This window comes from Zeus faber (assembly GCF_960531495.2).
Source record: "Zeus faber genome assembly, chromosome: 16".
In the NCBI taxonomy this organism is placed as follows: Eukaryota; Metazoa; Chordata; class Actinopteri; order Zeiformes; family Zeidae; genus Zeus; species Zeus faber.
In genome coordinates, this window is record NC_137202.1 from 806,703 (window position 1) to 828,486 (window position 21,784).

The following is a 21,784-nucleotide window of genomic DNA, read 5'->3' on the forward strand; positions in this document are numbered from 1 at the left end:
GCTTGAGTGGGGATTCAAGATCGATCCGTTACATAACAAGGAAGAGCAGAACGTTAGGTCAATTGAAATGTAAAAAAAAAATGCATTTACATCAAGAGAATTTTTCTGTTGTACAGATAAATATCACAAAATAAATCTGCTTTGAAAAGAAGTCCTCAATGCCTGTGTTTCCTTCCACATGCAATAAGGGGAGCCAAATCTCCCCAAATGACCCGGAAAACACAAAAACATAAACTTCAGACAGCAGCACTTTCCTCTTTCGGTTGCTCATTTAATAGCGATTGTGAGAAACAAAAACATTCCTTACAAAGCAAATAGTCATGCAACAAGGACATTTGTAATATTACATCTGTATGGCTCAAAGTTATGAATAATAGTGCTGAATGAGTAAACGTTGTCCCACTTCAGTCATTCAGGTGTGGAGACTCATCTGCGTCCCAGTTGCTTCTTAAAGGCTTTTAACGACTTCGCCATCATGGGAGCAACTCCTGCACGGACAAAAACACGACATGAAAAAGGAAACATCCTTGACACGAACACCTGTAGATTTATTAAATAAAATGTGTTGGGATTTAACTTCACTGAATTATTACCCTGTATACCCACACCAATAATCTATCCTTTGAGTAGAATCACATTTGTAAATTATTATATATTTGACTATTTCTGTATCGTATTTTTATTGTATGTTTATTACATTTATTTTTGGTATATTTTGTAAAAAAGGACAGAAAAAAGACTTTCTATGAAGCCTTACGGTGGTTGTTTTTGTTCTTTGTCTTGTCTCTTGTATTTTTTTTTCAAAATTCTTTTGTTTGTTTTTCAAAAAAAAATTGTTCATTTTAATGCCCAATCTGTCCAAATTTGTACAGTACATTTAAAAAGGTTTTACTTAATTTCAGAAACACAGAAGCAGGTTTAAAACTCAAATTTAACATTATAACTGTAAATAATATAACACCCAATGTAACAGTAAGGGCGTTGTATAGCGTAGCCGTATAAACAACACGCGGCTCAGCCTGCTTCCAAGCCTGTTTGACCGGCTGGCTTCGTTGTAATCCAATCCAACCTCAGCAGCACAGCACATACTCAAAGTTGTAATTATTTTTTAAAATTAGAATCTGAAGCAAATTGCTGAGCCCGGTTCAGTTTTCACGTACAAGTAAGCCGTCCTGGTAAAGCTGGTTCATCGCATTGCAAAAAAAGATAAGAGATAAAATAAAAAATAAAAAAAGAGACAGTAGCATACAAAAAATAATGCTTAACAGTCTAAAAAAATTGAAACACAATACAGAATATACATAATGCGCTGTATGCACCAGACAGATACTTTAATATAAATTATGAGGTGTTCCAGATTAAAATAAATAAAAAGAAAGTATTATTGCTGAAACATACGTGTCTTTTTGCGAGGGTCTTGTGAACCGCTCGTCCCTGAGCTGCTGCTGCTGCTGCTGCTGCTGCTACTGCTGGACCTGGAGGGCTCGAAGCAGCTTGACCGCACTCTGCTGTCCTGAGTTTTCAAACTGGGGGAATTAGCCAATTTAAAAGAACATCAGAAAACATAAATATTGTATTATATATAATCACATATAGGATCACTTAAAAAAAAGCATTATTGTGGAGGAGTGTGTGTGTTGGGGTGTAGTACTATAGCTCCATGTATTGTGTATTTTTTAATGTGCATGTATGTATGTATGTATGTATGTGTATGCATGCGTGTAATCATTTATCATGTGTATAGATTCACATTTCTATATTCTTCATTAATAAAGTTTTCTATTTCAGTTTTGTAATTTTCAGTTATATTTGGCACTTATTATTAAAGCTCTCTCTGTATAATGTTATAAACTAATTGTACATTAAACACATTCTGGTTCTGAAACTTTTCTGATGGAATATAATGATGGAGATCAAAGGACTTGTAAATGTACCTGTCAGAATAAATGTATTCCGATTCATTCTAAGACTACAATGTGCTGTTTCACTGAAAATGAAAAATAAGGGAGTATAACTGAGTATGTGGTTGTACCCAGTGGAACCCACCTGGCTCGGGCAGTATTTAGGGCCTGGATGGCGGAGGCCGTCCCGTGGATCTCCTGCTGGATTCGGACATCCCTCGGTGGCTTAGCAACTGTGTGAATAAACGCCATCTTCACCTGACGGCCTACAAAAATAAAAAATAAACGAAAGAAAAATAATAATAGAAAAATAAACCCGCATCCACAGTTTGAACACTGCATTACACAAACTGTTCTTTTTGGATGGCTTAATTTCATTCATTGAATTCTCTTAATAATTGAATTATTAATATTTTTTTGCACTATCATTTTGCTCCGTTTTGCCTTTACATACACACACACACCGCAGTATTTCTGTGTATAGCATATACAGAAATTCCTATAAAAAAATAAAGAATATAAATCTCAAAATGAAGTCCAGTGAAGGCTGATGGATTTATCTTGCTAAAACTTAATCCTGTAGCACTGGATTTTTTTTTTTTTAAATTCTGAACACACAAGCAGATACTCAGGTCTATAATTTGCCTGTACTGAGTGGTGTTTACAGGTCTGTTCCTTCAAAGAACCAGAAACCAGCGAAACCAGTGAAACCAGTGAAACCAGTGAAACCCTAGAGGCTAATGTTTTCATCCGCCTCCACTACTCAACTAATACATTAAACTATACAGTTAAAAATGTTAAACTAAACAGTCAAATACATTAAGCCCTACTAAACTACACCAAACCACATAAAAAAGTAAACAACTCTAAACGACAGTAAACAACAATGCAGATCAAGGAAAAAAAGAGAGACAATACTTCCAAACCACAAAACAAAAATGAATAAATTGTTGCCTTGTTATCTCCCAACTAATCAATCTCCCAAATTACAATTCATCCCCAAAATAACAGCAGTAGGGGACTGTCAGAAACAAATTTTTCCTAATGAAGTAATTGCTTGCATAAATAATATAATGTTATATATTACTAAAATAGTGGGATCCTTGATTTATTAGAGTTCAAACCACAAAGGGGTAGAACTCCTATTGTTTTCTTGAGGCTTTATTATTAGGGTTCAAACCCAAAGTGGTAGAATGCTATTGTTTTCTTTTTATTCTTTATTGTCTTATGGCGTGTCTCAAATTGCCGTAAACTGGAACTAGCTAGAACCATGAAACTTGGCCCAATAACTGGAAATTATGTGCAAATGCTTCCCAAGAAACATGAGCCCAATCAGACACATGGTTGTGCTGTAATTAAGGCCCAAAAGCACAATTTTGGAAAGGCCACACCCCTCACACATGACTCAGATTGACTTGAAATTTGGCACACAAGTCCAGCTCAATTTGCTTTATAAAGAAGCCTCTTGAACAAAAGAGTCAGAAAAACAGTATGTGAAAAACAGTAATGCGAACAGACTTTTTGGGATTTTGAATGTATCAACCTCAAATTTGGTATACAGCATTACAAGACTGAGATACACATTTATATAATAAATGAGAAAGATCTATCCAAAAACATGGCCGCCACCCACCAAAAAAACGTTGCAAAAGGTAGGGCTTAGCAGAAAATTGGCCATAACTTATTAACCGTTTAGTCTACTCATCATATATTCTGGTAGATAACTTTAGTCTACGTTTGGGCATATGTCTACAAAAGCATTTTAAGCCCGACCCATAGGGGTTGCCACAAATGCCAAAAATGTGTATCTGAAAAGCAGAAGGACAGAATTTCACTAAATTTGGTGCACATGCTCTGGGGGCAAGTATTAACCACAATCTGAAGTGCCATATTGATGCTTGGTGCATGTGGGCGTGCCCAATGTTTGTTTGGTGGATGGTGGCCATGTTTTTGGACCGATTTTAGTAGTTTCCAAAAGGGTCTATTCATATGACTGTTTTTTACATTATGCAAATTAGCAAAAAATCCATCATAGCAGACTTTTATGGTCCAAGAGGCTTTTTGGATTTTGACTGGAGCAACACTAAATTTGGTATACACCATTGCAGGATTGAGAGACAATTGTATTATAATTGAACAAGTTCAATCAGAAAACATAGCCGCCATCTATCAAAATATCTCCGCACAGGGCGGGGCTTAGCAGGAAATAGGCCGTAACTCAAGCTGTTCTAGATAAATCCTGATTAAACTCAGAAGAGACATCACAAACTATGTCCTGAACGTACATTAGGACTGTCACGATAACTGCTTTTGTTGGACGATATTGTCATTTAAAGAACATTTTTTGCCACTGATATGATATCATATAATAGCATAATAATGCAAGTAAACCCTTTCAAATAGCAACAAACTTTAATTCATAACAATACTCAGACATTTTTGCTCTTGTCATCCTACAGGGCATCCATAGGACAGAGTTACTGCAGCAGTTCTTAATGATTTAAGAATTTATAAATAGCTGCATTGAAGGTTGAGAACTAAAAATCCACTTGCAGACTAACTCGGTCCTGAATGCAATGGCATACAAATACTCTGTGTTGTATACCCAGCATGCTGACAGCACAGGTTGAAAAAAATAAAAATAAAAATTCAGACATTGTAATGTGAAATAAAAAAATAAAATGGATTCTTGGGCTCAAGTAACACCCCCCGTTACATTCCTCTCATTTTCTCCCACATTTATTGCCATAACTATGTCAGGAAGAGGCCATGTGCCCAACTGCTGTTCCAGTTTTCCTGGACTTAATTAACTAACTCTGTTTTTCCATGTACATGTTTGGTTCTATGTTTATTTGTCTCACCGTGGTGATTCTCCTCTCTTGGAGTACTGATTAGTTGTATATAGACCAAAACATGGTAAAATAGTTCACCAAAGAGAGGGATTGGTGACGATTCTGTGTAACAAAAAGCTGTGCTCTTGTCATCCTACAGGTTGTCCACAGGACAGATTAATTGCAGCAGTTCTTGATGATTTAAGAATGAATAAAGAGTTGCATTGCAGGTTGAGGACTTGAACTCCACTTGCAGACTAACTCTGTCCTAGATGCAATAGCATACAAATACTCTGTTGTATGCCCAGCATGCTGACAGCACAAGTAAAAAAAAAAAAAGTAAACACAATGGGCAATTATCAAGGTCAGTCGAAGTCCATATAGTAATTATCGCGACAGGCCTAACATACACAGCAAATTTCACTCAAATCCAATCAATGGCAGAACTTTGAGTGTGCAGTTATTGAAATGATGCATACATTGTGATCATACAAGTGTGTGATTGGTCACACTCTTTCTTTAAACAGAATTAAACCAGCTGAAGTGACTCCGCTCTGAATTGTGAAGCCTGAAACTTAATTTTGGGCAATTGTACCGCCTTCTCTTGGGTGAAAAAAGGTTTGAACCCGTCAATTTTCGCTTGCGGCTAGATTTTTTTGTTTATTATTTAACTAGACGCATGTAATTAAAACTTTCTCAAAGTTTCTGGGTTTGGTACAAAGATGCCAGAGGTACTACTACAGAGGCTAAAAGGTGAAACACACAGGTTGAGACACATTATTTAGATGTGTAGAAATACCTTTATCCTAGCCCCTTTGGGGGGGAATCTGTAACATCTCCACATGCCCTCTGGATAAAGGATTCCATAAATCTCAAGTCATGTCCCGACTTGGCGTGTTTGATCCTAATGGAAGCTATTTCCTCAAAGTTTTTCCACCAAGTTTCTCAGAATTAGAACTAGCTTATAGTTGATACTGCAGAGTACATTTTCACATACAGGGAATTTGTCGTGGTGAGGACTAGTGCCTTACTTTACAGACAATTAGCATAAAAAAAAAAACGTACACATCTGAAAAAATAAATACAATAATAAATACAGTTGCAGGCAGCAATGCAGTGGGTCCAGGTTATGCCGAGTTCAGACTACGTGATTCCATGCATATGTATGTGACAACTAATTTCTTGAACTTAAACTTGAACTTCCTGATTTTCCACACGCCAACGGGTTTTTGCCAAGCAAACCCCCAGATCGGAAATAAATGACAGCGCGCTCCCGTGAGCGACGAGCGTGTGGTATGAAATGCTCACAACATGATTCAAATGCTCTACGATGGCTCACAGACGCCGGCTAAATATCAAGCAGGTTTAATACCTGTTGGGCTCAACTCGAGGGGGGAAGAACAAGCTACAGCTAATGAGAGCAGACATGTGCAAGAAGGAGAGTCAGGAAACACAACATACCTATTTTACATTTATTCTCTAAGTTTATAATATATTTCTTATTTAAATTCTGCTTTTTTTTTTTTTACAGTGAGCAAGAATATAATCAAAAGTGAATAATCCTGTCCCAATTTCTGGTGTAACTTCTTGTATGTGTTTGTGACAAAACGTAGTTTGGAGTCCTGACAGACACATCGGGGATTCCTCCTGGTGAAAGATCTTGTAATGTGTGACCCCCTGTCGCCGATCAGTCATGTAGTGTGCAACCACAAGACTGCAAGATTCCCGAACACAAGACAGATAGTTGTGTAGTGTGAACAGTACAGCGATCTGACGACTTTGAAAGTCGTGTAATGTGCCCATGGCAGAAGTCGCAGCAATTGCACCAATGTGAAAACAGGCCAAAAAAACGAAAATAAATGATAACTAACATACCACTACACAATGTAAACTGGAAACCGCCGTAAAACACAAATAATATGTTCACTTACTCAAACATTTCACAGCATCACCGGGGTTGGGGGGCGAGTTTACCGAGATAACAGACCTTCAAAGACAGCACTTTCGGTGCTGGACAGGGGCAGCATGGGCACTCTGACCGGTCTGCGGCTATGCAGCCCCATACGCAGCAAGCTGCGATGCATTGTGTGTTCTGACACCTTTCTATCATAGCCAGCATGAACTTTTTCAGCAATTTATGCTACAGTAGCTCTTCTGTGAGATCGGACCAGACGGCTAGACTTCGCTCCCCACATGCATCAGTGAACCTTGGGGGCCCATGACCCCCGTCGCTGGTTAACCGGTTGTCCTTTCTTGGCCCACTTTTGGTAGGTATTAGGGGAGTAACAATTAAGATCCGAAAATCGATCGAAATGAGCAAACTTTAAATCACAAACAGGGTCACGATTCTCCCTGTATTTTTGTGGGTAATATTGTCAGACATGGTTGTCATATTGAGGCGGTCAAGATCCGCCGGTAAACAAATGCACTGAGGGGTGCGGGGCCCTCCACGGAGTCGACTGCGTCTCCCGGCTCCAAACTGAATTGGAGTTGGGAGAGGTGTGGTCAGTGCCGCTGCGCCACATCCCTCAAGGTACACAGCACCCGCCCACCTGGTACTACGGCTGGAGGAACAAAATTTGAATAGAATTTGAATATTACAAAAAAAATAACAATAAAGTTCACTATAAGTTAATCCAGTTTGTTGCACAGTGAACGCACCTTAGAGAGAAATATTCCCGGTAACGGTGTGCCAAGTCTTCGTCGACGGTGACACACAACGTTTCCTTCTCTCCCAGCATTTCACTGTGTGTACTAGAAGTGCGCCTTTGACCAGAATGTCTAGTGACTCTAGTCACTAGACATTAGCAACGAAAGACACTAGCAACGAAAGTGGGAAATAAACCCGACAATGGCCACGGGGTAATTGCCACCGGACTGTGAGAACGCTGGCGGGAAATTTTTCAGGAGCGATCTGAAATGTACTCCACAGCAGAGCAGCAGTAGGAAACGGAGTAAATTAAATACATCTAGCGTTTTTCTTTGCTTAGAGAAAAGATTGCTCTGATCAGAGCTGCGGAGCTGCAGGTAGTAATTTTCCTTTTATTACCAGCGTTGCCCTCTGGCAAAAATAGCATCACTTTTTCTACGCTTATTTTGGTGAGTAACAAAAAAGTAGTGTAATGAATAACTTATAGTTTATTATTCTAAAGTCTAGTTTGGCTAAAGCCCTTAACTGTTTAGTTGTTGTTTAAATAATATTTTATTTCCAATTTGTTATTTATAATTTTTAATATTTAAATAAAAGTTACTTATTGAGAAACAAGTGTTGTGTAGGCCCCCACATGCTGCCAAAACGGCTGGTCTAGCCACCACAATTTGGCCCTTGTCAAAGCAGAATAAAATCATATTAACGAGTGTCCGTGGATTCAGCGGTTTCTGAGCGCCAGACACTTTCGGCGGCCTTCGGGCTGGACCCCTAATAATTGAATTATGAAATATATATTTTTTTTAATTAAGATAAAATAAATCAAGTATAAATAAAAAAATATTGAAATAGCCTTAAAGAACATTAATCGCCAAATATAAAAAATTAAGAGCATATATAAATGTGATCCAAATTACCAAATTCTTTAAATTTCCTAAAATTAAATTCATCAAAAATGGAGGGGAATGCATGGAGAGATTATGTATTCAGCATAAGTGCGCCCAAAATTAAAACTTTTGTTTATTGGTTATAATACAGGTAAAAGTGTCCTATAGTGTTCTTTTGGTCAAAAGCAGCGTGACCTTTTACCCGGTATTTCCCAAGTTGCTGACAAATCCCGCCCAGATGGAATGCATGAGGTGCGTTTTGGCTTTGGGTTGGTACATTCCGCACCTTTAGGTCTCCTCGAGTGCGCTGAGACAATGCTCTTGGTGAGGCTGTGCAGCTTCCTCTCCCTCTCCTCGGACCGCCGGGTGTACATCTCCTTCCAGGACTCGTACTCCAGCAGCTTGGAGCCGCGGAAGTCCCTCTGGCAGTGTCTCCCCCACAGGTGGTCTGTCACGCCCACGTACAGCTTTTAGCAAAAAAACAATAAAATTGTCACACTATTTACAGTTAAATAATATCACGGGACTGTTAACCATTGATAAAGTCAAATTCATGTAGAACTGTGCTTATTATTATGGCCTCCTAATAGTTAATAACTGGAACAATTTGTTCTTAGCAATTAACTCCTTCAAAAGGAGTCGGGAGTCACTTGTCATTTTTACATAATTAAAGGATCCTTGTGAGAATTCCATTCTCAACTCAGAGTTGAACCGACTCATCTGACTCTTGTTCATCGTTCATGTAGTCCTCCCTCCCTCACCATGCATTACACCAACTGAAACACACCAACAAGTCGGACAACCCAAACGACTCTTTTTACAGAGTGACTCGTCAAGAACCTAATCTCAAAAAAAGGAGCCAAACCTTTCATCACTATACACTTATAGTCCTCACTTTCAGAGTGAATCTTGTTCTGATGAACACAGGGCTAGTATCCTGACTGGAACTGATGAATCAGTGGCTCCATTGCAATTTTGAGCAACACAAGAGATAGTTTCCATGACAAAAAAACATTTTGTGGAATTAGAAAAATGTGTTTCTTACAGGATTGCACTCTTCGATCCGCAGGAGCTGATCTGCAGTACACCGCTCCAGCACCGGCTCCAGGATATCAAAGGGGACACCTCCAGTTTCATAAAGAACTGACGGGACAAGAAGAGGGGGGTCCTGAGGAGAACATCCCATGGACTAGATATTCTGCAGGGTTTCAACTCACGGTCGATGTTGTTCTGCAGCGTTCGGATGCACTGCTGGTGCAGGGACATCATGGCGGGCAGGAAGGCCGTCTTGCTACCCGAGTAGACCTGCATCTTCCTGTTGAGTCGTTGACCTGTGAAGATGGGCGCCGCCACCTCCTCCGAGGCCTCGCATGGCTCTGAAGCCTTTTCCTCTGAAAAGGGAGGATATACTGTGTGTACACACACACACACACACACACACACACACACACACACACACACACACACACACACACACACACACACACACACACACACACACACACACACACACACACACAAATACACACAAATACCAACCCCTCTTCTCATAGTAGTCCACACTGGAGGGCTTGTCACATTCAGGCAGAGAAGCAGGTAAAGGAATGTCTAGAAGGTCCATCACTGACTCCTTAAACTGAGAAAAACACCAGAAGATAAGTCCGAAGTCTAAGTTCTGGCCACCAGTTATATATAAATAGATGGATAGATAATTTATTCATCTCTGAAAGCAAATTTTACAGTGTCAGTAAAAGCTTACATAGACAATAGGCAATGACAATAAAGCAATGGAATAAAAAATAAAATAATTACAATATATTGAAAATGTGTCAATATACAATAAAACGAGGGGTGTCACAATTCTCCAAATCCACGATTCGACTATCGATTTTAAGGTCACGATTCGATCTTCGATATAAACTTTATTTTTTTCCCAGCACTGACGGCTATGCCATTGTTAGACTACGAGTCTTTATTTGAAAAGCACTTGTTTCTCAATAAGTAACTTTTATTTGAATATTGAAAATTATAAATAACAAGAATATGAGAATATTTAAACAACACACCTAAAAAGTTAAGAGCTTTAGCAAAACTAGACTTTAGAATAATAAACAATAAGTTACTTATTACACTACGCTGGTAGTAAAAGGAAAATTACTACCTGCAGCTCCGCAACTCCGATCAGAGTGATCTTTTCTCCAACCAAAGAAAATAAAACTGTAGCATTAGCTAATTTCTTGCTGCTGGTCTGCTGTGGAGCAGATCTCCGCTTGCGCCTGACAAAATAATAAATTATAATTATTATTATTATTATTATTATTATTATTAATAATAAAAAAAAATAATAATAATAATAATAATAATAATAATAATAATAATAATAATAATAATAATAATCACACCCACGTTCTCACAGTTTGGTGGCAAATGCCACGGACCTCTGCAGGTGGGCCGGAGGTTGGGAATCTCAGCACTAGAGAATATTCCTTCAGTGATGGTCGGGTTATTTCCCACTTTCATCACCGCATCTGTGGAATATCTGGATATTCTGGTCAAAGTTGAACTCTCCCTTGTACACACAGTGAAACGCTGGAGGAGAGGGAAACGTTGAGTCACCACCGAAGTGGACTTGGCACCGTTACCGGGAATACTTCTCTCTAATGTGCGTTCAACAACAACAATTTGTAGCAATCAACTCCTTCAAAGGAGTCGGGAGTCACTTGTCATTTTGACATAATTAAAGGATCCTTGTGAGAATTCCATTCACAACTCAGAGTTGAACCGACTCATCTGACTCTTGTTCATCGTTCATGAAATCCTCCCTCCCTCACCATGCATTACATCAACTGAAACAAACCAACAAGTCGGACAACCCAAACGACTCTTTTTACAGAGTGACTCGTCAAGATTCGTCATCAATTTTCGATTTTTTTAATTGGAATCATGACACCCCTAAATAAAACTGATAAAAACCAACAAAACTGAACGGTTAACTGTACACAACAAAATATGACAAATACTAAACCTAATGATGAACAAGACAATATAAAAAAAAAAAAAAAAAGGTAACCTGGAAAGATGTGATCATATACCATAATAAATGAAATAAAGATAGCAGCGAGCCAGAAACAGTAACCAAATGGCAAAAAGAAACTCAAAACATTGTAAGTAGAATGTCTTTCTAACAACCTTTGAAACTTGTGCTTACTTGTGCTACCTCCTTGCTGGTGAGGACTTTTTCAGACGGCTCAGGCAGCCCGATCGATTTCACCTCCATTTTGTTTCTCGTGGCTTCCCCTGTCTCGAGAGATTTGTTTTTCTTCTTGGGCGGAGGGTTAGTTGGGTTCTTGGCTTCAGCGTGGTGTCGTTCTCCCCCTCCCCTCCTCTTGGCCTGGTTCAGATCGTAGCTCAGGTAGGACTCGAAGGACATGGTGGGCCCTGGCCGCTCCTCCCTGCTGGGCTTGTCCTTCCTCCTCTTGGCCTTCTTGGGTCTGGTTCCGGGAGGTTCCTCCTCATCACTTTCCAGCGGCTTCCTCTTCCTCCCACTGCTGTTGAGCTGAGGGTTAGGGTTACCCTTTGGGGTGTCTGGAGGGGGAGCCTTGGAGGACCCGTCTTCGTCTTTAACCGGCCTTAGACTTGGCCGTCGTTTCTTATTTGAACGTTTGTCTTCCTGTGCTTTCCCAGAATCCTCAGCGTTGCCTTTCGATCGCTTGTCTTTGGTCGGCGGCCTGGTCGACCTCCGCCGGCCGTCCAACTTTTTGTCTTCCACGTCGCAAGGAGTCACGCAGTCATCATCTCGATCCACTTGGTGTCCACGTGTTTTGCTTACATCCTCTTTTTCAATGATTTTCGGTTGCAATTGTTCCACTTTTTTATCTTGATTACTTTCATCTTCTTTAAATTGTTCCTTTTCCGAGTCGGGCCTTTCACGTTCTGCCTCCCTTGAGCCCTTAGTGGGAGTGTCCCAGCTCTTGTCAGCAGATTGTAAACATTGGTCATTTTGTCCGTCTTCTGCCAAACTCTCCTCTTTGGGAAGGTTTTGCTTAGTCAAGTCGTCTGTCCAGTGCAGTTTTTGTAAGCTGTCTTTATTAGCTGCAGGGCTGTGTTAAAAGTGAAATTTAAGATCAAGATGGTGAAAATGTAAAAAGTACAGAATAAACCCAATTAAATATAATATTGAAAATAGAAAACATGTACCAGACCTTGGCAATTCCTTGGGAACCAATTTCTTCCAATATTTTACGAGTGATTTTGCGAATTCTCCGGCTTGCTCATGTTTACGCAAGGAGTTCACTGTTTTGCCGATTCCGGTTTCCTAAATAGGTGTGAACAACATGCCGATATTCATTCCAAAAATCACATTCAATTTTGGATTAAACATTTTTAATTAGCTAGAAATTTGATTCGGATAAGAATTATATGAACAATAAATATTTTAAACAGCCTCACAGCAAGAATATCCAAGGTGACATCCAGATCCTTGAGTTTCTGCAAGGTTTTCAGAACCTAGAAAGAAAGCGGGAAATGCCAGAGTTAATGCCACAGTTAACTCTATGAAGTTTATTATTAAGTGTCTTTAGTTTCACCCAGAAGCCCGTTTGAGAAAACATTTTGGGAAACAATTCAACTGATTACTTGCTTGTTAATGCTCACTTTTATTATTTTTCTTATGTTTAGGTCTATTTTTCGGCTCCACTGTTCAGTTTATTCCAGTCGATAGTGTATGTGAAATCTTTCCAGTTTTTTTATATAATTTCTTTCATATATTGGCATTTTCTTTGTTACATTTTTATTCCTTTGCATTATTATTATTATTATTATTATTATTATTATTATTATTATTATATCTATTTTAATTGACTTTCTGTTATTTTTAAGTCATATTTGTCATTAATCATATATTTTCTTTTAGGTACATTTAACCATTTTTTGTATATTTTCCCACATAAATTGGAATTTTATTTTTCTATATTTTTAATCCATTGTTTTATTATAATTATTGCCTATTTTTTTATGTGAACTGCTGTGACACTGCAATTTGCCTCCAGGGATGAAGTATCCATCTACCTACCTACCTACCTATCTAATGATTATCTTCCTGCTTAGTTGCCACCAGTAAGAAGGAACTACTAAACTGGTCAAAAAATTAAACTAATTATAATAATCACAGAGATGCCAAATATGGCGGTCCTGGATTTGGATCACTACTACAGAGCCACAGTTGCTGACTGTGCATTTAAAACAGGAGCTATGTATGGAAACCCCACACCCCCGGTCCATTTACCATCAACTATAAATGGATGACGCAAAGGGCTGCCATCTTGACTGATCATTGCAGTTAAAGTGGGGAATTATCAGGTTAGGACTTCCAGAGTCCAGATCCATAGACCTGCACCAACTATGAATGCATTGATCTTCCCTAAGTATGATGCAATCTACTTTGCCCTATGAATGCACCCGGGCGGGGCGGGGCTTTGAATTGTGATGGACAGCAGCCACAAACTGAACAACTGGAAGTAAAGTTAATTTTAGCAGCAGCGCAACCAGCCCACGCCCTCTACCCACACTGACACATGTCCCTCCGTGGGGCGGCCCTCAGTCAGCACTCTGCCCAAAAACAAGCACACAAGAAACTGGGCCGCTTTGGCGGACACAGATTAGGCCGAATGTTAGACTAAATCACACGTTTAATCTCAACTAACTGAAAAGGCCTATCTCAGTTTGAAGTTTGTCTCAGATTTGCCCGCGTCTTGGTTTAAAAACACCTGATTTCCAGGAGGACGATTATAGCTGATCTTGGTGGAAGTGAATCTCAAATTTAACCTTGAATGTGAATGGATGTAACTGAGACCAGACAGAGCTGGCTAGTCCTTCATCACTTTAGTCCAGGATTTCCTAGTCTGGAACTGCATTTTTTTTTTTTTTTTTTTTATTATGGATTAATTTAAGTAGGATTATCTCAGTCCTGATTTAGATTAAACGCCCCTTAGTGACACACAGGGAGACTGGATAGAATGAGGCCTAAATTGTTGAAGGATCAACCCAAGTAGTTCGTTCCATTTCTTTGCAGCCAGATTAAGCAATTAAGCAAATTGCTATTGAACGCACTGAGGTCAAAGAAATATGAAATCAATCAAATTTGTTTTGTGTCATTTCATGAAGTGCAGACTGTCTCTACTGCACGTTCAGATAGATTGAAAAACCGTTTCCCAGCCAAACTCCACTTTAAAGACAGATACAAACAGGTGTGTGTGCGTGTCTATGTGTTGTTGTTTTTTTAGTTTCATTACACATGTGGTGGAAGGGTGCGTGGCGCCGTGTACCGTGGAGGATTCGGCGGGGTCCCGGAGCTGCAGTTTGAGCCGCGCCACCTTCTTCGCCACGTCATAGCTCGAGGCCATCGCGATCGCTCACGTGAGGTGCCGCAGCCGTGCGCGCGCCCGGAAGCGCTCTGATTTAGGTTTAACTGTGGGCGGAGGCCGCAGCGCAACGACACGCCTCACCTGAACCGTGCAGGTGATCCTCCACATAAAGATTACATGGCTGGATGGATGGATCACATTGTAATGAGGAAAATATTATTATTTTTATTATTACTATTATTATTATTATTATTATTATTATTATTATTATTGTTGTTGTTGTTGTGTTGTTATTAATATTACTATTACTATTATTATTACCATTATTGTTTTTTTTTTCTTTATTATTACAGTGTAAATGCTTATTTTGTATTTTATTAAAACCGAAGGAAAACGTACAAAACACTATCATGCCCTGGGAGCCATGCACCCTCTCACCCCGACACCAACAATAATTTGAAATTGATTCATTTATCTGGACTAAAAACGATTTAATGCGTTGTGTTTTATTGGTTGTCAGAATATCAAAACCTATAGAAAAAAATCAATCCTCCCCCCAGAAGGATGCAGGTCTAAAATGTATTCACTGGTGCTGAATGTGGCCGCATTCACATGCAGGCAAAATTTATGGAAATACGCCATTGTATATACTCCCAACAACTCCCCTCCAACAATTATTAAAATGTTTGAAATTCTAAAAAACTCAGCATCTGACATGGAAATTAGGTAAAATGGCATAGTCTTCACCTAAGAAGTATGACACCATTGTAACACTATATGCTGTTTGTACTGTTGAACTCGTTGTAAATATTGAAAATACACAACAGCTTAGTGTATTTTTTTCTAAAACCTTTTCTTTTTCTATTTATTTTTATTATTTTTTATTTTATTTTATTTTTTTTAAACTTTTTACTGCATGTTCTGCGTGTTCTGGATGAAACACACAACCAGAAGCAAATCCCTTAAAGTGATTGTGATTCTCCTCATTTCTGGTGTGGTCTGACATCACCAACTGGATCCGAGGCTCCGATGTGTTGTAGGGGGGTGGGTTCGGTTGTCGTCGTCGACAACGCCCCCCGGTGCGTGTGGCGCGGATATTGCGCAATCCCCGCGGCCCTACGCCCGCTCCTGCCTGGAGAGGAGGAGTCACGGAGCCGCACGAGTCTGGGAGTCACGGAGCCCGCAGCCCTCTCTCTCCTACAGCCTGCACCCTGTCCCGAGGCTCCTTCCTCACCGGCCTTCTCTCTCTCTCTCTCTCTCCTCAGGTGAGAAACCTCTCGAACAAGGTGTGTCATCACCGCTGTCACGGTGTTAATTGACAAATCCAAAATGTAGATCTGTGCCATCTTCACTCACGAAGATGAGGTCGTTCGCAGGTTGCGACATTAATCAGAATAATTATTCTATCCAAGCCTATCCTCTCAAACTTTTTTTTTGTATTTTTTTTTGTATTATGGTTGTGTCGGGTTGATTTAATCCATTAATTGGGACTGTATTTCTACCTTTAATGTAATAATGAGCACGAGGCCCTGCTCTCGGTGTCCCAAAATCTATAAAAGGATGGTGATGGCTGAGCCTCGCATCGCTGCTATTCCTGGAATAGCGGCTGATAAACTGTGACAGATGGACACGCAGGAATGCGGACGCGCACACTCCTGCCGTCACCACGCATTGGGAAACTTGTTTTGGTGCAGGACTTACACGTCCATTAGGGCTTAATGGCGTGCCTATCAAAAAATCTGGTTTAATCCCCCCAAATCTTCTGCTAGTGAAATGTGTCTGTTGAGTAATTTACTTAATACTTAATGAAAGTATTATTCGTGACAGTTTTGTATTACAGTGCAACACAGTTCAAGTTCTATGACCTTCAGATTGTGAATTTGCTCATTTTAAGTTAATGTAACGTAGCACATACAGTACATTAGAGACCTCAACGAGAGGACCTTGACTGTAGTTTTAGTAATGTCAAATACAGAATTGAGAGTTTTAACAAAATTGATTTTGCAATTCCCCTGCACAATCACAATAACATTTACAATTTGTCGATCACCGTCAACATAATCCCCCCTCGCAGATCTGGGCCACGTTCCTCTGTTACTGCCATGGCTCCCAAAAAGAACAAGGCAACCAAAAGAAACAAGGGAGATATAAATGAAATGACCATCATGGTGGAGGACAGCCCCATCAACAAGATCAACGGGCTGAACACCCTGCTAGAAGGGGGCAACGGCTTCAGCTGCATCTCCACCGAGGTCACGGACGCTGTGTACGCCCCAAATCTCCTGGAAGGCTTGAGCTCCATGCGGCAGGACAGCTTCCTCTGTGACCTCACCGTCTCCACCAAGTCCAAGTCCTTCGACGTCCACAAGGTGGTGATGGCCTCCTGTAGCGAATACATTCGAAATGTATTGAAGAAGGATACGAGCCTCCGGAAGATCGACCTGAACGACCTGTCACCTGTCGGGCTGGCCACAGCGATCACCTACGCCTACTCTGGGAAGCTGACGCTGTCGCTGTACAGCATCGGTAGCACTATTGCCGCCGCCATGTTGCTGCAGATCAACACGCTAGTGAAGATGTGCAGTGACTTCCTCATGCAGGAACTCACCGTGGAGAACTGCATGTACGTGGCCAACATCGCCGACACCTATGACCTCAGGGAAACCAAAGTGGCGGCTCAGAAGTTCATGCGTGAGAACTTCATTGAGTTTTCTGAGATGGATCAGTTCCTGAAGCTCACCTTTGAGCAGATCAGCGATTTCCTATCAGACGACTCCCTGCAGCTGCCCTCCGAGATCACGGCCTTTCAGATCGCCATGAAGTGGCTGGACTTCGATGAGAAGAGGTTGAAGTACGCAGCGGACCTCCTCACTTACATCCGCTTCGGTACAATTTCCGCCCAAGACCTGGTCACTCACGTCCAGAACACTCCACGCATGATGCAAGACCACGACTGCCATCGTCTCCTAGTCGACGCCATGAATTACCATCTGCTGCCATACCAACAGAACATCCTCCAGTCACGCAGAACAAAGGTGCGCGGCGGCCTCCGGGTGATGCTCACAGTTGGCGGGCGCCCGGCACTCACAGAGAAGTCTCTCAGCAAAGACGTCCTGTACAGGGACGGTGATAACTTGTGGAACAAGCTGACAGAGATGCCGGCCAAGAGCTTCAACCAGTGTGTGGCCGTCTTGGACGGCTTCCTGTACGTTGCCGGCGGTGAGGATCAGAACGACGCAAGGAACCAGGCTAAACACGGCGTCAGCAACTTCTGCAGGTGAGAACAAATTATTGACTTTTTTCTAGATATCTAATTTGGGTTTCAGTGTTTGATTGGTTAAACACACAACACGACTATGTTTGTTGGTGTAGGTATGACCCCCGCTTCAACACATGGATCCACCTGAGCAGCATGATCCAGAAGCGTACTCACTTCAGCCTCAACACCTTCAACGGGCTCCTGTTCGCTGTGGGTGGGCGTAACTCTGACGGGTGCCAGGCCTCCGTGGAGTGCTACGTCCCCTCGTCCAACCAGTGGCAGATGAAAGCTCCCATGGAGGTGGCGCGCTGCTGCCATGGTAGCTCCGTCATCGAAGGAAAGATCCTGGTCTCCGGCGGATACATCAACAATGCCTACTCGCGGGCGGTGTGCAGCTATGACCCTTCCACCGATAGCTGGCAGGATAAGAATGGTCTGAGCACGCCCAGAGGCTGGCACTGCGCCGCCACCATGGGAGACCGCGCCTATGTCATAGGGGGAAGCCAGCTGGGAGGTCGTGGGGAGCGGGTGGATGTCCTGGCCGTCGAATGTTTCAACCCTCACAACGGCCAGTGGAGCTACTCAGCGCCACTCCGCACGGGGGTAAGCACGGCGGGCATTTTGATTCTGAACAACAGGGTTTATCTCCTCGGTGGCTGGAACGAGGGAGAGAAGAAATACAAGAAGTGCATTCAGGTTTACAACCCAGATCTCAATGAATGGACCGAAGACGATGAGCTGCCGGAAGCCACGGTGGGGATCTCTTGCTGCGTCATCACCATCCCCACGCGGAAGACACGAGAGTCCAGAGCTAGTTCAGTGTCTTCAGCACCAGTCAGCATATAAGTCTGTAGGAGAGTTATCTAAATACCTGGGAGAGTCATCTAAATACCTGGGAGAGGATCTAAATACCTGGGAGAGGATCTAAATACCTGGGAGAGTCATCTAAATACCTGGGAGTCGGGAGGAGCATGTTTGGGTTCCGAGCTTTAGCAAGAGTCCCAGTCTAAGGGTGAAGGGTTTTTGATTTTTTTTACTTTCAAAGGTTATTATTATTATTAACTTTTTTGTGGAAAGGAAAATCTAAAATTGTTCACCATATTAAAGGTATTGGGAAAATGATAGTCATGCAATTTGGTCAAGTAATTATTTTATGCTCCTTTGAGCAGCCACTTACAGTGTTTTTCATAAAGACATAAAATCAGAGAAGTTGATGCTAGGCTTCGTTAAATGTAACGAAGGGAACCCTGATGCTTAAAGAAATCTTCTGAGTGTGACTGATTTTGCTGTTGAGTTGTGATGTTTCTGCTGCAGATCCAGACACGAACCAAGCGTGAAAAAACAAAGGAAATCTTTATTTATTGTCATCATTGGACAGAAATATATTTTGGGGGCCAGTTCAGATGAGATCATCTCATAAACTGTAGTTATTTCAAGTTAAAATGGATTAAGTGAATGGATGAAGGATAAATAATGATTGACCCCCAGTTATATTAAACTTAAGTGTTAAATTAACTTTATTACTCTTTATTACTCTTTACTACTTTAGTGCTTAAAACGTAGTCTGTTTTATGAAGAATGAAAGGTCATTTTGGAAAATCTATCCTAGAGTTCATATAGAAACTGTGATTTTATTGAAACACTTAAATAGAATAAGTATTATTATACATTTTATTTTCAAATCCCAGACATTACAAACCCATTTTTGCTGGCAGGAAGCCCATTTAGGTCATATTTAGGGAACATAAACACCTGCCAGGAGTTGGTGTTAGTTTAATTTAGTTAAATTAATCTCATCACATTTCATGTACAGTTCTGGATTTCAACGCTGCGGGGAGAGTTCTGCTGTGAAAATGTTGAAATGCTGGCGTGCTGACGACTGAATGGGTCCAGAAGTGTCTTAACAACTTTGTTTTGTAATTAAATAACTTAAAAAAAATAGTTTCCCTGATAATAAAGCGATCTGCCTGAGCTTTCATGGGGAAAAAGGTCTTTATGAAACGTATTGACTGCTCACGTTTCTAATATATACTGTACATGTACAGTATATTTATAAGTAATATTGTCGTTACATTAATGAATTGAGATTGACTGACACTGATCTGCAATTATTTAATTAAATCCCAAATAAATAAATAAAACAAAGCACATTTTTGTGCAAGGTTGTTTTCATTCAATCTTATAGTGGTGGGTCCTCGGTGTACAAACACACACACACACAGACACACGCACTTTTTTAAATTTTAAATAAAAACCATCAAATCAAATAATTTCAAGGTTGATGTAAATTTTATGTTAAAGCAGAATACTTTTTTCATGTAAATATAAAGATCAAGATATACTTTTACCAGTGTAACAGACCAACATTTTGAATGCATGTGGCCCTATGGGGAAGCATAAGTAAGTATAAATATAAGTATCAGGTAACAAGTGAATTTTAAATATCTAGACACAAAATTTGACTATTTGGTCCATGGGTACACTGTTTGAAATAGACTATATGTAATGTGAGTCACCAGCAAAGTATGACTACTGCCCTGAAGGTATCAGCTAAGTATAAACTGATAACACTGGTCACTTTACATGAGAAAATAACATTAATACGCAAAATACTTGACAATAGCATGATTAAGTACACTGTAATGCCATTAACTGGGTTTTTTTTAGTTTTTCTTTTGATATGAATGATTTCAGAGTCAGCGCCGGTGCAATTAAAGCCATAATGGGGTAGAAATGAGGAGTGTGCTGCAGTGTCTGTGTCTCCAGCACGGCACCTGGGAGGTAATGTATGGAAAAAACATGCAAAAAAAACTCCCAACCTGCAATTTTGTTTCCTTCTAATGATGCACTGGCTCATTTCCATGTCACCATGTACCAAGGCCAGTGGCTCTGTCATGTTTTTAATTCATTAATTAGTCCAATTGAAAATTTTACGACATTTCATCATCGATCAGACACTTTTGTCTAAAGCAACTTACAGCTCATTCAGACACCGATGGCGGTGGCCACACAAGGCTCATCCGGAGAAGTTGGGGGGCTAAATGTCTTGCTCAAGGACACTCCAGCATGCTGCCAGGTGGAGCTGGGGATTGAACCAGCGACCTTCTGATTACTAGACGACCCAACCGCTCTACCTCCTGAGCCACTGCCCTGTTTAAAGTTATAAACTGTTTATTAATTAATTCATATTATATCATCATATTCATTAACTTCTTCAGACTGAATGAGTGTGATGTGCACAACAAGACGTATAGAGATGTCCCCAAACATACGTGTGTAAAGTGTGTAAAGCAATAAGCCGAATAAAAGCATGATTACGCTACGGGACAGGTGTTGACAGGCGTGATGGATGATGGCCTGCCCAGTGGCTGGCCCACCCGTTGAACAAAGAAAAGGTGTCATGTGGAGGAGTGTCACTTCTGAACAATGTTCCTGGGTTTAATTTGGCTGTTTTCCTGGTCTTGGCTGGGATGGTCGTTAAATGACAAATGCATTTTCCGAGTTGTTGGTGATTCCATTTTAAAAAACGGGCAGGCAGGTTGAGTCTTCAGATAATTTCTTATGACTGTGTGAAAAGAAGAAGATAACACCACCACCAACAACAACACCAACAACAGCCTGCGCATAAAATGGATGTGGCCCACCATGTTTATTAATGTAACAACGATTTTTTTTTGGGGTGATTATGTGTCTGTTTATGTTATTTAATTTATTATTCTATTTAAAGGAGCAACAGACAACTTTTTTGTTGATTGCACAATGTAATGGCTATAGAACAATGACATCATCAGCGTTGACTAATTTAAATCAGTTGGGAAATGTCAATGTTATAGTGCTTGTTATCCAGAAAAAAACACAGCTCCCCTGTTTACTGGTATTTTTTTACAGGCCAGTGTT

At 40.5% G+C, this 21,784-nt stretch overlaps 2 protein-coding genes across 3 annotated transcripts; one reads left to right on the plus strand and one right to left on the minus strand.

Moving 5' to 3' along the window:
• Positions 1–426: 426 nt before the first annotated feature.
• eloal (elongin A, like) lies at positions 427–14,667 on the minus strand (the record flags this gene model as incomplete). Its single annotated transcript, XM_080016960.1, has 11 exons — positions 427–488; positions 1,399–1,526; positions 2,047–2,167; positions 8,553–8,733; positions 9,312–9,409; positions 9,484–9,657; positions 9,806–9,902; positions 11,475–12,366; positions 12,469–12,581; positions 12,716–12,772; positions 14,590–14,667. The coding sequence occupies 11 exons, from the start codon at positions 14,665–14,667 to the stop codon at positions 427–429; spliced, it is 2,001 nt and encodes a 666-aa protein (XP_079873086.1).
• A 1,103-nt stretch (positions 14,668–15,770) lies between these two features.
• klhl31 (kelch-like family member 31) lies at positions 15,771–20,032 on the plus strand. Of its 2 annotated transcripts, none has more exons than XM_080016862.1 (3): positions 15,771–15,893; positions 16,703–17,905; positions 18,001–20,032. In XM_080016862.1, exons 2-3 carry the CDS (start codon positions 16,731–16,733, stop codon positions 18,731–18,733), a joined length of 1,908 nt encoding a protein of 635 aa, XP_079872988.1. In that variant the 5' UTR covers positions 15,771–15,893; positions 16,703–16,730; the 3' UTR covers positions 18,734–20,032. The 2 variants fall into 2 exon arrangements, with proteins under 2 accessions (XP_079872988.1, XP_079872989.1); XM_080016863.1 differs by having other exon boundaries at positions 15,778–15,914.
• The last annotated feature ends 1,752 nt before the right edge of the window (positions 20,033–21,784 follow it).

What these genes read in the sequence shown, in the direction of transcription:
- klhl31 (XM_080016862.1), top strand. Translation starts at nt 16,731, where the DNA reads ATGGCTCCCAAAAAGAACAAGGCAACCAAAAGAAACAAGGGAGATATA. An exon ending in GGCGTCAGCAACTTCTGCAG is followed by an intron (nt 17,906 to 18,000) that starts GTGAGAACAAAT and finishes TTGTTGGTGTAG; the next exon opens with GTATGACCCCCGCTTCAACA.